This window comes from Hakea prostrata, chromosome 7 (genome assembly GCF_041222555.1).
Source record: "Hakea prostrata isolate BN-2017 chromosome 7, UWA_Hpros_2, whole genome shotgun sequence".
Lineage (NCBI taxonomy): Eukaryota > Viridiplantae > Streptophyta > Magnoliopsida > Proteales > Proteaceae > Hakea > Hakea prostrata.
This window is the reverse complement of record NC_142606.1, coordinates 11,251,031-11,268,575: the sequence shown is the minus strand read 5'-3', so window position 1 is coordinate 11,268,575 and position 17,545 is coordinate 11,251,031. Positions and strand designations below refer to the sequence as shown.

General features: G+C 38.4%; 1 protein-coding gene across 9 annotated transcripts; it reads left to right on the top strand.

Moving 5' to 3' along the window:
• The first annotated feature begins 227 nt into the window (after nucleotides 1–227).
• On the top strand, nucleotides 228–17,489 carry LOC149009751 (uncharacterized). 9 transcript variants are annotated; one of them, XM_089164374.1, is made up of 13 exons: nucleotides 228–657; nucleotides 2,468–2,559; nucleotides 6,010–6,068; nucleotides 6,174–6,548; nucleotides 6,631–6,842; nucleotides 9,186–9,542; nucleotides 9,728–9,938; nucleotides 12,986–13,078; nucleotides 13,196–13,287; nucleotides 13,427–13,544; nucleotides 13,638–13,723; nucleotides 16,455–16,506; nucleotides 16,652–17,489. In XM_089164374.1, the coding sequence occupies exons 3-13, from the start codon at nucleotides 6,060–6,062 to the stop codon at nucleotides 17,198–17,200; spliced, it is 2,154 nt and encodes a 717-aa protein (XP_089020500.1). In that variant the 5' UTR covers nucleotides 228–657; nucleotides 2,468–2,559; nucleotides 6,010–6,059; the 3' UTR covers nucleotides 17,201–17,489. The 9 variants fall into 9 exon arrangements, with proteins under 9 accessions (XP_089020500.1, XP_089020494.1, XP_089020499.1 ...); XM_089164368.1 differs by having other exon boundaries at nucleotides 3,412–6,068; XM_089164373.1 differs by having other exon boundaries at nucleotides 2,468–3,742.
• The last annotated feature ends 56 nt before the right edge of the window (nucleotides 17,490–17,545 follow it).

Here is a 17,545-nt window from a genome sequence, read left to right as displayed (position 1 = left end):
AGACTCTGGGGTTGTATGGCACCGCTCCTGGCACACTTGTTTTGTATCATTTGTCAAGTTTGACAAAAAAGTCGTCGAAATCTTATATGGTAAACTAGTATAAAAAGGTATGCTGGTCTGGTTCAGCAAAAAGTGTAATAAATAGAGTGTTTGCCCCACAAATTAGTTGCGTTTAAAAAGCTCAAATTTATGAAAAAAATTAATAAAAGAGCAAGAGATTGTGGCGATGGAAGATAGTGAAGTTGTGTGCCATTTGCCTAGTTTGGCATAGAAGTCCTAAAAATCTTGTATGACGACGGTCTATCTAAAAACGTGTGCGGAACCAAGTGCTCAAGGCACATTTCTTGCGGGGTACATTTGGATTCAAACGACTTGAAGGCGTTGATGAAGGGCATCGGCGTATTTTCACCATATAAATATGAGAATATGAGATGGATTAAAACCACGGACGACTCCACTCTCTCGAGTTCCGCCGCAAGCCTTACCGTCTTCTTCATCGTCCAACCAGCGAGTTCAGCAGTCGATACCGTTACTCCATTCTTTCCGAATCCCAATCGATCCCGAAAAACTATATTCCCGATTGCCGCCTTCGTCCAACCAACGAGTTCAGCAATCTGTCATACTCCTAATCGATCACACAGGAACCCTCTATCGAAGGTAGGATTTTGAATATTCTTTTTACTATGTTAACTTCAGATTTATATGGCTTTCTCTTATATCTAGGGTTTTGCAATCTGTTTGTATTTTCTTTTAGAGGAAGAAGAAAATACAAGTAACAGAGTTATAGAGTCGCAGGAATAAATTTTATTTTCATCTCTCTTTATCATTTCATTGATTTCAATAATCAAGTAAACAGAGTTGCAGAGTCACCTTGGAATGTTACCCAGAGTTTGAAGATTTTATATATCTTAAATCATTCGTGTAACTACCGTAACCATTAAATTGAAAAGGAAAGATTGTGGGTATATTTCGACGTGAACTTGCCATTTCTTTTTTTTAGATTGCAGAGTGGATGTTGTGAATCTGATTTCGTTTGTCCATTCTACATATTTCCCCCCTTTCTTTGGTAAGTACTTCTCCACTATTGTTGAGGGTTGAAACTTCAATGAATCTTCTATTATTCACTTTTTTTTGGCTAAACAGTTCATTACAGGGAGTTTTGTTTGTTTGTTTGTTGTTGCTACTTTTCATCTAATTTGATCAATTGTTCCTCCAAGAGTTGAACCAGATTTGTTCAATTGTTGCTTTTGCATGAGTATTCTCTTCTCTTGCTGCTTCCTATATAAATTAGGTAAGGCTTTTTATTCACATTGTTCCATCTCTGTCAAGATTGACAATCTCTCCAGAAAGACAGAAATTGGGCTTGAAGCAAGTTGTTACTCAACACAAGTTCCATTAGATTATGGAGCTCTCTGAGCCATTCTGGTCAGTTCCCAACCAGCTGATTGCTGTCCAAGGTTTAAGTACGTCAGACTAGGCAAGGGACTCAAAACCGATGTTGATCTTTGGTCCTGCAAGAAATTTATTGTATTCCTTCTCGGTCTAACATCTTTTTATGTTTTGTCTAGAAAATACAAGCTGTTTGATGACATAACATTCTGATTTGTGTATATGCTCATTAATGACCCTACAGGCCCAAATCATGGGAATGGAAAACATGTATTTGGTGTTTGTTTGAAGAGAAAAATTAAGAGAACTGCATTATCAGTTTTATTATTCATAAAGATGATTCCTCCTTCTCCTGCTTGGTTGAGGAGTAATTTTGGAGTACTATTCCAAAGTGGACGTTATACTCTTCAACAGTAGTTTGACTGTCTAATAACCTTCGCGGTAGTAGGCATATCAAAGATAACCTCCAGTTTTTGATTGTGTAGTCATCAGGTTGAACCCGATTTTCTACTTTATTAGCCATTTTCTCAAAGCCCATCTTATCCTCAATATAGATGGAATAATTTCAGTTGTAACACATGCAGAAATGTGGTGCTATATACCTAGTCTTCAACCCAGAACTGTTTACTTGCATTACATTGTGACTGCCTCTTGCATAGTTGAACACTACCACACAGCAGCCTCAGTTAATACACATTAGCTGTTAGTTTTCTTGATTCATTTAAAATAGAACTGATCCATGAAGGGAAAGCACATTTCTTTTGAATAGCATTTCATTTTCATATCTTTTGCATTTATAAATTCAGTTTTTTCGAGCCTAATTTCCTGTCAAACCATTTAAAATAAACTCATTCAGTTGGGAAAAGGCTCAACTAAACTGAGTTCTGTATGGTTAGTGTGTAAATTGTAATCTAAACCAAAATATTTTTCTGCAAATTGGGTGTACACCTGCCAATGAGTCCTACCTTGCTAGATCTCTTAGGATGGAAACAAGTATCATCATTTGTTATATACAGATTTTTGACATTAATTATGTTCTGCCTTGGAATAACAAACAATAAAATACTTCTTTTGTCAGGCTTATAGGGATCGGAGATGATTAAAAGTGCTGCTGGATTCTCTTCTGAAATGATCTCCCAACATGATATGCTAATCATATAACCTTGCAAGGTAGCAGTTTCATCTGTTGGAACAATTCGAAGATATCGCTTGTGGGATTCAAGTAAATGGAAGGAGTTCATTTGTTGTTTAAGTGGTCTAGTATGTCTTTTTTATTATTTAACTGAACTGGCTTGCATGAATTCATGAAAATGCTTTAGCATAAATTGGAGAATTTAAGATCTCCACAAATACATGTAACCATTTTTTTAAACTGTAAAAAGTAGGGGCAGAGATAGTTGTAATATTTTGGCTTTGGGTTACTTTGTTGAGAATTTTGAGAAATTAGTGTAGTCTATCAATCTCCAGAATGTAATTATAATCCCTTACTGCTTCTTACATGATAATGATGGTTGTTGTTAATTGGAAGTGTGCATGTAATGTTGACATTGAATCCAATCGTGCAAGAAATTTGTAGGTATTTCTCTATCGGTTTGTTTAAACCCAAATTCTACGCTTTCACCTGAAGAGTCTATAATGATATAGTCAAATATTGTGAATTTTAGTGCATCAGTGGTTGATGTCTCACTCGCTGTAATTGAGAGTTTTGCAGTGATTTGAATTGTAAAATTTGGTTAGGTCAAGGGTCAATGCTAGGGGGTTCAAGTTTGGCCTTGATGGTCTGAACCTTCCTTGCCCCACCCTGAGCTTAGTAGGGTTTCATGTGAGCAACTGTGTATTAAGTATTTGTATCTACCTTGACCTTTTTTTTAAATTAAAAAAGGCATGCCCATTTTGTACATGCCATTCAAGATTCTGTGCCCATTTTACCCGAGAATGTGGCCAACCATACAAGATTTTAATACCTATTTTGTGCCGAACTGGCAAAGTGGCATAGAAGCATAAAAAGTTGATTATGTGCAGAAGTGGGCAAATTGGCATAGAATCATTGCCATACAACCCCGGCGTTGTGGTGAGTAGTGGTAGGGGGAAAAACACATCAGAGGTGAAATACATTGGACAAATGGGAGAGAGACAGTAGAGCGCCGAGTCGCCGACAATGGCAACAAATGCAGAATGGGTGTTATTTGAGATGACGGTGAAACGTTTCTTTTGAATCCGTTGGTGTCTTTGAGCTTGACTAATGAACTGCCTGAGAAGTCCTGCGATTTTCGAGTTCAAATTCAGGGGAAGAAGCAGCAACCAGGCCCACAAACTCTGACAAGCTATTCTTTCTTGAGTTTCTTGCTTAGTGGTACTGCATTTCTATCCTATTGTCCTTTTTTTCTATTTGTGGGGAGGGGGTGTTGGGGTTTGGTGGTTGCATTTCCTATAATTGGATTCCGATGATATTGCTATTAATATTGTTATGGGTTACGTTCTTAGTTCTTCAAAATGTCAATACTTCCTTAGTTCCTTTGTCAGATTTGATTGTTTTATTTGAGAAATTTTCAGGGACACTTGAGGCTTAGTTTGTGTTTTATAATGCTATCGAGAACCTTTTTTCCTTGTTTTCCTGTGCCGCGAGAACAGAAAACAGCATGAAAGTGTTTGATAAGAATCTCACTCTCATCTCAGACATGTTTTGGTGTTCCAGAAACAACTTAAAAAAAAAGTGTGCCCGATAAGAAGTCCTAACTGAAATTCTCACTTTTCCCATTAGACAAAAGAAATCAGAGATAAAAGGAATCCATTTTCTCTTCTATGCTGCATCTCTGAAACCCTATTATGCCTGATTTTAGTTACTGGAAGCCCCTGTCTCCCTCTCTCTCTCTCTTTTTTTTTTTTATTTTTTTAAAAGGGTAGCGGAAGCCCAAAGAGAAGGAAAAGTGTTGGTGCAGATCACTGCTTCAGGTAACCCTGCTCTCTAATCTTTTTTCACTTGTCGTTCTCTCATCTTCTTGCTCTCATGGTTTAATTGTTGATCTCGCCTCCTTTTGTCTTCACGACACCTTACCCGACTATACCTTTTTGTATTTCCTCATACTACCCTGACCAACGTTTTGCATAGCCCTCAACCACATACTTTGTCACTTGTTACCTGCATTCAAGATGTAGTAGGAGCCCTTGGAATTCCCTCCAAACTGGATTCACCAGTTATGAATGTTTAGAGGTGGAAATCACAGAAAGTTTCCATTCAGGCAAGACAGAACTTGCAATACTCTGTTGTCAGCTGGATACCTGATGGCATGACTATCAATTCTAGAGCTGACAGCAATGTTTGAAAAAATAGGCCTCTCCAAATCAGTTAAGTTGGAAGCGCTACATGGTGGAAAATGCTCATGATTGCTTATTTATCAAGCTCAAGAATACAAAAACATGCATATTATACTTAGCCCTTCACTTGTAACTGAAATTGATACTAAATTTTGAGCAGGAAGGCTTGGGAATTCGAACAACATGTACAAGGATTAACTGAATTTGGGTGGGGAAGGTCATATATGCAGAAATCAACTGGATACCTGTTGTCAGCTGGATACCTGATGGCATGACTATCAATTCTAGAGCTGACAGCAATGTTTGAAAAAATAGGCCTCTCCAAATCAGTTAAGTTGGAAGCGCTACATGGTGGAAAATGCTCATGATTGCTTATTTATCAAGCTCAAGAATACAAAAACATGCATATTATACTTAGCCCTGCACTTGTAACTGAAGTTGATACTAAATTTTGAGCAGGAAGGCTTGGGAATTCGAACAACATGTACAAGGATTAACTGAATTTGGGTGGGGAAGGTCATATATGCAGAAATCAGATTTAGAAACAGCCACAGATGATGGAAATTTTTGGGTACAAGTGCTAAAAGTTTATTCTAAGATCAGTTTTTGAAATATAATCAAGGATGCATCATAGCCCAAAACCTACATTTTCTGTATCGTTAGTTGTAGTGCTATGATCAAGTGCTGACTCATTACCAAATGCTTGGTCACTACCGAACTCTTCCATGCCTCCTTTTTGTTAATTGACAAATCCCTACAGTGTTTGAGGTCATATTTTTTTAAACCAAAAGTGGGAAAACTGTGACCGGCAGAAAAGATCTGGGGAGACGGAGAGGGTGGTAGCCTACGGGAGAAGAATTGGAGAAGAGACAGGCAGCTTGGCTTCACATAATTTTGCTTCATTCTCAGGTTTGTATGGAATCGCTCATGCTGCAGAGCATGACAGAAAAAATTGCACAAGTTCCAGTATATTTTGTGTCTTTCATCCCAAAATTAAGTCTTTTTTAACACAAAATAAAATAAGAAATAACTCCTAGTTTTCCAGCCATTACTCCCTAGTCCCTACTTGCTACTTTGCTAGTGATAGCTTCCTACCCACTTAACATTACAATACTAGTGCATGATAATTTTGACACCAAACAAAATAAACCAAACTACACATAAGTAATCAGTGATGTGCATCAGCCAGGTTAACATGGGACATTCAGACACACTGAAGTGATATTTGGCCGTGTACGTCTTCATCTCCTCTGTTATGTCCTGAATCCTTTAGTGGATTTCTCATCATTTTCTGAATCTATGTAGGGTTGTTGAGGAAGTGCTAGTGTAACAACACTATTTGTTTTCATGTGCCAATGAAGTTTGTAAGTTTCTTCCACCCCCTCTCTTGCTCTCTACATATACCTACATGTTTCTTCGTGTGTGTGCTGGCTTTGTTCTCCATTTACTTCTGTTGAAATCTTTTGCAGACTTGCTTGAGTGAAGGGAAGGGCTTCTATTTTCCATCATGTCAGATGATCAATATCCATGGGTTTCAAATTTTAATTGATTGCCCAGTTGACCTATCAGCCCTGGGCATCTTTTTTCCTGTTCCCACTTATTCTTGTCTACCCCCAAACACCCAATTCTCAGAGAATCCACCTTCTGATTCTGGGGATCAGAAAAGGCGTAGAGTCAATGAAGCCCTTGAAGCAAACAGTCTGATTAAAGCAGTGCCTTGGTATAAGACTGTTAGTACAATGCACTTGGTGGATATTTCGTTCATTAATGTTATACTAATCTCCAGTCCAATGGGATTCCTTGGGCTGCCATTTCTCACTCGAAATAAGAATCTCTCCGCTAAGGTAAATGAGGTTTGAAACTAAATTTGTTGTTGTATTCTTGATTTAATGTATATTAAATTGATTGGCTTTGGATGACTTTCAGATTTATGCAACTGAGGCAGCTGTAAGGATTGGACAACTTATGATGGAAGATCTTGTTTCAATGCATATGGAATATAGGCAATTTTATGGGCCTGAGGACGTGTTCCCTCATTGGTTGAAATGGGAGGAGCTTGAAACACTTCCATATGAATTGAGGAAGATCATAATGGGAGAAGATGGGGAGGATTTGGGTAGTTGGCAACCCTTGTATAAGTAAGTTCTTTTATACATGTTAATTCACGAAACAATTAGCTATTCTTCTTAATATTTGTTTCTTTGACCTTTTTGTTGCTTAGTCTTGGTTTGCTAAATCTAATGTCTTGTAACAATTCTATATTTTTGTGCTTTGGTTGTCTAAAATGTTTATAATAAATAAATGATGCTTGAAATTGCTAATGCTTGCTACTTATTGGAGTATTTTTCTTCCATTAAGTGGTTGTAATACATTTGCATGAATTCTCCTGAATTTGTGGCTCCATAGACTTTATTATGCATTTATTTTTTGTTCTTCTTGCTTGATCTTCATTTCCTAGCTGCTACCTCAATAAGCTAATGCTAATGTAGCACCAGAGTACATTTTAGCAAGGTTTAAAGTATCCCACGATACCATACGATACTAGCCGATACGTATCCATATTTTACCCAACCGATACGTATCCATATTTTACCCAACCGATACGATACATCTCGATACGTCTCTCCATTGAATTACACTAAAATACATTAGCCAGAGCGATACAATACTTGATACAGGACGATACGTCTCTTAAAATCACTTAACCGATACGATACTCGATACCGATACTTTAAACCTTGCATTTTAGTGAATAAGAGTGTTTCTAGTCGTAGGAGACTAGCATTGGATTGTGTTGTTAACTTTGATGTGAACTACCAGCACCTAGAATCTGCAGTTGGTGCCGTCCTGAGTTCAAAGTCCTGTTTGGGGTTGGTAGGGGCCCACCCTAGCTAGTAAAGGCTCAAAATGCAAACTAATCTTTAATATGTAATTCCCAAAGCAAGCAAAACCCTCAAGGATAAAGCAATTGAAGGGGTAGAAGTTGGGAATTAGTTCCTAAGATAACCGGTACTTCTGAAGCTAATAACGATAAAGCTCTTGAATAAATTAACTCGGTGTATGAGTCATGTTTGGCGTACTGGTCAAGTGCTCACTTGCTGAATGCTAGGTAAGAGGTTCAAGTACTGGAAAAAAACCTATTTGGGAACAGGGGTAAGGCTGCATACATCCGACCCTCAAAAGACCCTGCTAAATGTGGGGGCCTTGTGCATTGGGTATGGCATTTTAGCATAGTGTATCATCTTGCCATCTTGGCAATATAAAAGAAAAAGAGTAAATACCATGAAGAACCCTCCTTCCTTTGTGAAATCGGAATGAGTTGAGGGTTTGCTTGTGTATGGGTGCTAGAGTTTTCCCATGAAAACCCAATCACCTTGTAAAATGAATAGAAGAATCCAGCTCACTAAGTGTCAAGTCTTCCACCAAGTAGTTGGGATTGATGCTCCAAAGTCAGATCAGGTCACTGATACTGTTGCTGGTCTCAAGAGCAGGTTGGATCTTTCACTACACATGTGATATGTGGTTGCCAAACTCTTGAGGTTAAGGCTCTTTTGTACATTAAACTAACTAAAGAAATGTAAGTTGGTGTAGCACTTGTTCACCCATACTTTGTGTCCTTTAAAGAGTTTCATCACAACCTAAGCCTATGGGATCAATGGCCCAACACCTATATCTATTAACCTAGGTTGATTCTGATAGGACTCGATCTACACAGCCCTGAATCCTACCAAGAGCCTCACTAACAGCAATATAATGTTTCATTCATTATCACAGAAACAGCAAATACGGCAACCTGAATTTACTCTGTTCATTCGATGTCACTGATAACCATTCATCAAGGATACAATACAGCTATCTCTAGATGAAATTAATTCTTGGAATTAAAAGACAGTAAGTAAACCATGACCTCTACTCCCATTACGAGTCAATGGCCTCCATACATATCCATTTCCCCAACCAGAGAGGTGACCCTCTCCCCAGCAAACTCTCAGGCTGCTCTCTTTCAATCTTTCTTCCCCCCCCCCTCTTTCTTCCTCTCCCCTCCCCTCCCTTACATACTTTTGAGAATCCTAACAAACTCCCTACGCATAACCAATTCTTCCACCCTCAGCCATTCAAATGATGCCAACTGGATGATCTCTTCTGCTCCTCTGTCTGCAGCAAGTTAGTGGCTGCTGTCCAATTGAGTGTTGCCAGCTGTCTTCTTTTCAGTTGTATCCCCTGTAGTATCTGTAGGTTGCATCATGTAGTCCCTCTTCTTCTTTCTCTTGTTCACCTTGGTGATTAGGGGCTTATCAGATTCCAAAGTAAAAAGTTCAAACTAGCTATTTTTCTCACTTCAAACCATATTCTAGGTTGGCAATGGGTCAACAGGTTGTACATGGTTTGTGGTTCAACATTAAGGATGGTAATACATAATTGCAAACTATAGTGTTTTCTGTTATTTCTAATTTATTGTATAGTAATGAATGATATGTCAGTGTAACAGATGTCAAGGATTGTATGCAGAAGGTACAGTCTGTCAAATTTGCCGAAGAAGTCTGCTATAATGGAACATTGATCATAAAAGCTTTGAGTTCTGGCCTGGAAATAGGAACGGCTAACTGGACAATCCATGGTCCAAGACAGAAAGTTACCTGTTTGTCTAGCTCTATATTTGAATCTGCTCATGCAATGAAATTTGATTACACTTCTCTTCAAGGAAATGATCTCATCCTATTTTCTGATTTCTCATTGTTGCATGATGAGATTGATGTCAATAAAGACTCCCTTGCCCATGCGAATCAGATAGAGCTGGAGGTCAATCATCCAACTGCCTGTAGTATCTCAGCCTTAAGGTATAACCTTATGAATATAAATGTACTCAGAAAAGGTTGCTTATTGTTTTGCTGGATGCAGATCTTTTACTCAGAAAAGTTCATTTAGAACTCAATGTTCTGCTAGCTTTAGCATTTTTCCTTTTCCCAAGCCCCTTTTTACAGCTGCAGGTTGAGCTTCACTTTCAATGCTTGACATGTTGCAGGAATGCTGATAAGGATAGTAACACTCTCATCCAATCACTCATGGGTACTGAAGAATTTTCAGAGGAGATGGACAAGCTTTCTTTCATCTGCTCCTGTGTTATAGACTCTGTTATACAAGGGGGTTCTGTTCTCATACCCATTGGTCGACTTGGAATTGTGCTGCAGCTTGTGGAACAGATATCACAATCTCTAGAATCTGCAAGCCTAAACGTAAACTGCTTCTGCTTTACCAAATTGATGAATTATTACTTTATTGCTTTTGAGATTAAGAAAAGATATTGTCCATGTTTTTTTTTTTTAGGGGGTGGGGGGTGGGGTGGGGGTGGTTCACAGCAGGCCCTAGTTGGCCTAGCTGTGGGCTCTTTAGTGTCTTGACTCCTATTCCATACAACCTATTTTGTAGAAGTTGTTTTGTATTAGGGGTTGTGACTCGTTACGAAGTTCTGATGGCATTAGGACTTCCTGGCCCCCATCTAACTAGGATAGGAAAGCCATATAGCCTGCACTAAGGAAGTCATGATTTTAATTATAAGCCTTTGAAGTTCTCTAACGGGGGATTTTAATTATAAACCTTTGAAGTTCTCTTACAGGGCTTTGGATTTATCATTATTCGTTAGTCAGGATGGATTTCTGAAAATCCTAATGCAGATTCCTTCTTAGTTATTCTGGGTGGATTTCTATTAGTAAGTTCACTAATAAGTAGCTCTTTAATTTTCTCCCCTCAAATCAGGATTTCTTCTCTGTTACTGTTCTTTAGATCTTTATTTGATGTACATTTTAGGTTATGTATCCTATTTCAATCCATTAACCTTCTTTCAAATTGAATTTCCATTCTACAGTTGACCGTTTTCTCAAAACCTTGAAGTCAAACCAGAAATCAGACCAGCTTTGGTCACTTCCTTTTGGATTAAGGAGAAAATTTTCTAACTGGACTGCTAATTCATTTATAAGGCATATACTAAATAAAGTGGACTGGTTAGCTAGGCTAGAGCTGGCATCCATGGCACTTCCTTTGCTCTTTTAGTTGCACATTAATTTGTTCTTTGCTTTATGGTTATGTCTTGGGAGGCTTTCCACTGTCTTGTATTTGCTTTCTAGTTTCTCTTTTCCTTTTGTTAATTAAGGTTATTATGTATCAAAAAGAGAGGAAGAAAAAAATCTCCTCCAATATCACCTGGAACAGTAGGACACTAGACCGTTGATGGAAGCTTCAGAGCTATTGGTGTCTTACTTTTCAAGTTGTGCTGCTTTTCCAAAACATAGTTCAAAAACTTGGTTTTGGAGCCCATCTCAGCCAACCAAAAGTCTGAGTAGGACCAAGGTCTCAGCGATTTGGTGCACCTTTTATTTGTTGAAATTGAAGCCAGGTTTGGGAGGGAAACATACAATTAGAGTCAAATTCTTAGATATACTGAGATCTTACTGAGATATTAGCTCGTATGCCATCTGTTTCAGAATCTCAGAGAAATGAGATATTATTGAGATTTTGCTGGCAAGTTCTTGATCTATGCTTATTTCCACCTTAGTTTCTGGTATTTCTGCTGAAGTCATATTCTGATTTGATCTTACTCTCTGAATTTTTAGTTAATTCAATATTGCTCCCTCCCTCCCTCCCTCCCTCCCTCCCTCCCTCACTCTCTCTTGTTAGTATTCTTTTGTTCTTGTATCCTAAGCAGGGCTCCCAGTTGTATTAGGATTGTCTTCTTTATAATCCATCAATTTTGATTGATTTTTGTTAAGAAATGCTTGTGTATCCAAATGTAGGTTGTTGTGGCAGCACTTTTGATGGTTTAACATTATAAGGTAACCTTTTTCTTCTGTTGACAAATGTTACTTTACGATTCAAAATTTGGAACTAATCCTGCTTACTGATATCTTTAAAATTTAGATAATTCATCTAAGAGTATTAGAAGGAAAAGAATTACTAGCCCATGGTAGTAAGACTAATATGCCATCTGGTGAACATGACATTGGAAATTTGGAACTTTCACAATGACACTCCCATGCACGAAATAAAAAGGGATGTGGCGTGGGAATTTGATGGTTGCTTAGGAGGCCCTTTTGGTAGCTGGGGAAAGATCTCTTAGGAAGCATTTGGTTCTGCAATTCTGCGATGTTTTGATTTGGAACCTTGGTGCCATAGGATGATGTTTGGTGGAATGTAATTAGTAATATATGTTGCGGGGCAGTTTTGGAAAGAAAAAGGAAAAAAGAAAGGAGGATTCTAGGGCTAGCTTGAAAATGCTGGGTTTCCCTATTTGATTGGCATTTTGTTTCCTAACTTTTCCAGATCTGTAATTGCATGTTAAGTTCTATAAATAAAGTCTAACACCAGTGGAGGAAGACACAATACTGTGCAGCCTCCTTGGCTCCTTTTACTTCTTTTCTTCCTCTGTCCATCGCGGCATCACCTACTCCTTTTCTTCTTTTCTATTTTATCTGCTCTCTGATTTACAAAATAAGAACTTAGATTTTTCACTCAGGTTTAGCCCTATTATGTGGATGGGGTTCTGAGACCACCTATTGAGGTGATCTCACTGGTGAGTCAACATTTAGTGTGAAATGTGGGTTTCGGTGGCTACCAAAATGTTTTAAATGCAGAATCATGATAACACTGACTCTGATGTCACGGAATTGTGGTACCAAAGGCTTCCTTTTAGAGGATCTTTGGGTTCTTGCCTAGAAGTTCTCTCCTGATGTAGAATCAACTAGGTTGTAGCACACCTGCTTTGTAGTTCCAAATTATTTAATGGAACTTCCCTGGACCTTTTTAGATTTGAAGTGGTTAAAAATTATAAATATGGAAGCAATTGTCTAGGTTCTGACCGTCACTCTTCCCACCTCACTTCCTTTGGATTCTGTAAAAATATTGGAAATAGAAAATATAAATAATGTTGTAGAATAAGTACAGAAGAAAAGAGTGGAGACTTCCGAGGAAAAGCAACAATCCATATGCGTGGTGTTCTTCTCGTCTACCTTTTGTAAAACGTAAGTAAACAAATACAAATACTGCAAGAATAGAATACTTATCAGTCCTGGCATTTATGGCAAATTAATTAGATTACAGGAAAAAGACTAAAAGTTATAAACTGACACCAACTAAACTGAACAGGATACTGGAGGGTTTGACTGTAATGCCCCTGCAGTACTTTATACATTGCTTAATGATTGTTTTTTCCCCAACTTTGAGTAGGTCATATTTCTGGTTGCTACAGCTCACTCTTTTCAGTAACCCGTTTGGTTTATCTCTGTTGTAGGTTCCCATATTTCTTATATCTACTGTGGCAGAAGAATTGTTAGCTTTCACCAATATTGTGCCTGAATGGTTATGTGAGCTGCGTCAACAAAAGGCATACTTTCTTTAGGATTTTTGTTCCTAATCCATAAACATATTAATTTCACGACAATTGGCTATTGTGATGAAAGTGAAAATGAAAATATTACTTTCCTCAAATTTAACTTTGCAGCTGTTTTCTGGAGATGCATTGTTTGGCCACGTGGAACTACTGAAAGAAAAGAAGCTTCATTTGTTTCCTGCAGTTTATTCACCCCATTTACTGTAAGACTTTGCACTCGTTCAAAGATCTATTTATCTGATTTCTTATTGTCAGTTCACAAACCTCTTTTGGAAGATATATTGCTGTGCTTCCTCTTCTTGGATCTATTCATTTTAAACCAGGTGGTGTTTTTCTAAACAGGAAAATGTGGCAGGAACCTTGTATAGTGTTTTCTCCTCATTGGTCTCTGCGTCTTGGTCCTGTTGTTCACTTGCTTCATCGGTGGTGTAGGGATCAACGATGTTTACTTGTGCTGGAGGTATTCTTGATTCTGTAATTTCTTCTTCTATTGTAAGATTCTTTTTCAGTACACAAACATGCTTTAGATTCTAAAGCTGGTGATCCACTGCAGCAAGATGTAGATACCACTCTTGCTCTTTCACCTTTCAAGCCAGTAAAGATGAAGGTCCTCAAGTGCTCGTTTCTTTCTGGGATGAAGTAAGGATTCCTGTTGCTTTTTCCCCCCCCCAAAAAAAAAAGACACGTAAATGTGTTTCTTTGTTGGTTAAGCTAATGAAAATCTGTAGTTTCTGTTAAACACAACCAACACAATTTTCAAGCTGATCCTGAACTGAAGTGACTTTGGTGTGTCAATAAGCTTACCTGTAGTGACTGCCAGAATCTGTCACTCTCAATTTTGATGTTGTTTAGCCTTCTGAGGTGCTTAAAGATCAACCTAATCACTCAACCCTTATGCAATACCAAGGGTGAATAGGTTTGAATTGATGCCAGGGACTCACTCCAGCCCCAGTTCACCTAAATGTCATATTAGGTTTTTCAGCCTGATCAAGCAAGAAATTATGTTGGTTTGTTAACAAGAGTCATGACTTTCGTAATTTCTGCCCCATTGAAATGAAGTGCTGGAAATATATGGATGTGGGAAGATAAGGAAGCATGAAAATGCAAAATTTAATCTAGGAATGATGCAATATAGACATGGGAACAACTCATATACCTATACTTCATTAATCAGTCATTTGAAATAGTGGGGGGAAAAGGGTAAAAAGGAGACTTAATGGTTATTGGTCTATTTTGAGGGTCCAGATCTTCTCCTTGGAGCACGCCTGCCCAGTGAGGCATTCAACAGCTGTGCTGGTGCACAACATCCATTGCATGCATGGAGATGCATGTCCACAGCCCAGCTGTTAGATGCCTCACGGGGCAGTGCTCTTCAAGGAGATGATCTTTTTGCCTGTTTTGGTGGGAATATTTTAAGCCAGGAAGGTCAAACTGAAAGGAAACAAATATATTCTAAATTGAATGTGATTGGCAACCTATTTTGCCCCAAGAGTTTGTGTGTTTATGGAGAATTTTATGTATTTAGTGTACCTATTTGGAAACAGAGAAGCAGGATTGATACAGTATCCGAATCCTCGAAGTCGAAAACCAAGTGGAGGGCTAAGAGAGCACCCTAGGCTAGCTAACCAGCACCTAGGGCTGCTGCCGAGTACAGCTTATTTGCATTTTATATTTCAGTTTTTTAGTGTATTGATAGAACCAATGGAGAATTACAATGTATTGATAGAACCAATGGAGAATTATAACTCTGTTCAGTTGAGTGTCATTCCTTTTAGACATGTGCTTATTATTATTTCAGTTCAGTTCTTGTACAAATTTAACTATAAAGATCTCAAGCAGATAAAGTCAAGTTAGAATCAGGTATTCAGGTTGGAAATTTAAGTCCTATTTAGGACTTGAGACTTCCACCCCCTCGTTCCTATAAAGACCTCTCCACTCGATGGGAGAGATCAGACTGTATATTGAATAAGGAACCTTCTCTTCGAGTAATTCCTCTTGTGTTTGTTAGTGAGTTCTGGTTCTGTCAATAGAGAATTGAAGATCCAAGGTTCTAAATTTAAAGCCAAGGCTAGATACCTGTGGCTGGGAACATTAATCCCACTTCCATTCTCTCTGTGTTTTCTGTTTTACACTATCATTCCCTCATTCAATCCCTTCTCTCCACCTCATATCAAGCACCTCCTATCCCCACAACCAAGCCATCACTTCCATGTAAACTCCACCCATCAATCCACCAACATCCCCCTTACCTTCAATCCAAACCTCACCCAACAGGCCAGCCAATCTCCAGATCTGGTTATTCTTGTTTTTATCCTCAATTTCCCTCCAAACTAGAGAAACCTAATACCTCCACATTCCACCATCCAAATTATTGAAATTGGGGGAGATTATCCTAGGCAGTAAGAGCTAGACCTCGACCCAAGTTTCACCCAATTGTTATAACTTTTCGTCCCCTATCTCAACAACCTGCCTCGTCCTACCATACATTCCGTCATTCTAAATCTCTCCAGAACTAACACTCCATCTTTGGTACTATTTCATCCCAATTAACCTAACCAGGGAATTCAGAGGCCACTAGTTCAAATCCAAGTGGGGAACCCATTCAGGAACCATCTCATACCCATACTCGAAATCTAGGTTTAGGCCTGTAAACTAGCCTCGTCTTAAGAGATCCTGGAAGACTAAGCCTTATTCAAGTAAGGCTGCATCAACAATATAGTTTGAATACAAAGTCAAGAGAAACATAAAGAATCTTTTCAGTCAGTTTGCTTGTCAGTATGTTTGGTTTCTTGACACTTGCTGAGGTTATGCAGAGAACTGCACTATTGCCATCTGATACCATACATTGTCCATCAAAGTTCAGAAAACTTGAATGCGCAGATGATATACAAAAGCTAAATAAAGTATTCTATGTCAAGAAAGTAGGGGTCACTAGCCAAATGAAGCCAAACCTTCTCATATGAATCCATCTTTGTAGTATTTCAACATTTTAATCTGAGATAGTGAGATTGCTAATTGAATCCTGAACAACCATGCATGTACCATCTTTTCACCACAGTTTCTGCCACATGGAGGTGTGGACAGTGTGCTGGTGGTAGCAAAGCAATCTTTCTGTCCTAGCCTTGCATAACATTCTTGAAGGTGTTACCCATCAGAATTAGGTCCTGGTCTCTCTGAGAATGATGAGCCCGGCAGCATGTTCATATAGATTTTTACAGGCTGTTAGCCTGTGATAGAAGATCTTATAATTCAAGTATCTTATATGTCTCCTATATTTGAACAATGAACTGGCATACGCAGTGCTGCTATTGGGGTTGGTCCTCGTAACTCATAAGCATTCTTCAAGTACAAATATGTTGCTTGTTTGCAGGATGCAGAAAATTCAGCCTTTGCTAGAGATTTTACAGCCAAAACTTGTCCTGGTAATCATATCTTACATCTCTATTTACTTTGGAGATTTGATGTTACCTTGTTGTGAAGGCCTAATTGAAGCTATCTTGTTTTGCTTTTCCTTTTGTCTTTCAGTTCAGTAATACAAATGCTTTTTCTTTTAAATCCTTCTCACAGATCCCTGAGTATTTGAAACAAAACCTTGTCATCAAGCTGAATTCATGTTCATTCATTCACTACTTGGAAAATGAAGTTGTACGTCTTCCAACTCTGATGGATGATTTTGAAGTTGAATTGGCTACAGACCTGGCATTCCAGCTTCAGCCAAGAAGAATGAAACAGGAAAACATGGCGATTGCAAGATTGGAGGGACAGCTACATATATATCACGGGAAATATTTCTTGGTCTCTAAAAGGGAGGCGATTGATTTTTCACAAAGTCAAATGCTCCTGAAATATTGCCCTGCTTCAGAGAAAAGAACACCTTTGCAATGGGGTCTGCTTGATCCGGATCTCTTATTGCAAGCCTTGCAGGAAAAGGGCATTGCTGGGTCGGTGGATGAAGACAGAAATGTTGGAGAGCATAATACATGTTCTCTACGCATCTATGAGCCCAAGGATGCTTTGATAGAAGTCACTCCAACACAGACTGTTATAAGTACAGCTGATGAAACTTTGGCATCTAGTCTTTTTGAAACTATAAACAATTTTTTGGATAGCATTTAATAGATTGGGAGTTCACACTTCAAATTTTCTTGTGCTGTTGCTTCACCATATTTTGATGGGCAGGACCACAAGTTCAACAGAAAGTGGGTACTGTAACATTAAGAGGAGCTGTGGAAATCACTCTTCTAAATAAGTGGACAAGTACAGTGAATTTTATGATGTTGCAGCCCTTTTCTTAATATGTTCATCTTAGGAAGAACCTAATCTGTGTTTCATGGTAAGATGGTGAAGGATGTCAGTGTTACTGAACCTGCAAGGGTACTTTGGTATTCTCAATGTAGGTTGTCATTTGTTTTACCTGTAAAGAACGATGTTGGAAAAAAATTTCAATGGAGGTTGTCATCC

Coding starts and splice junctions, on each gene's coding strand:
- LOC149009751 (XM_089164374.1), top strand. Junction 6,843..9,185: donor AGTTGGCAACCCTTGTATAA/GTAAGTTCTTTT, acceptor ATGATATGTCAG/TGTAACAGATGTCAAGGATT. Junction 13,079..13,195: donor GTGAGCTGCGTCAACAAAAG/GCATACTTTCTT, acceptor TTAACTTTGCAG/CTGTTTTCTGGAGATGCATT.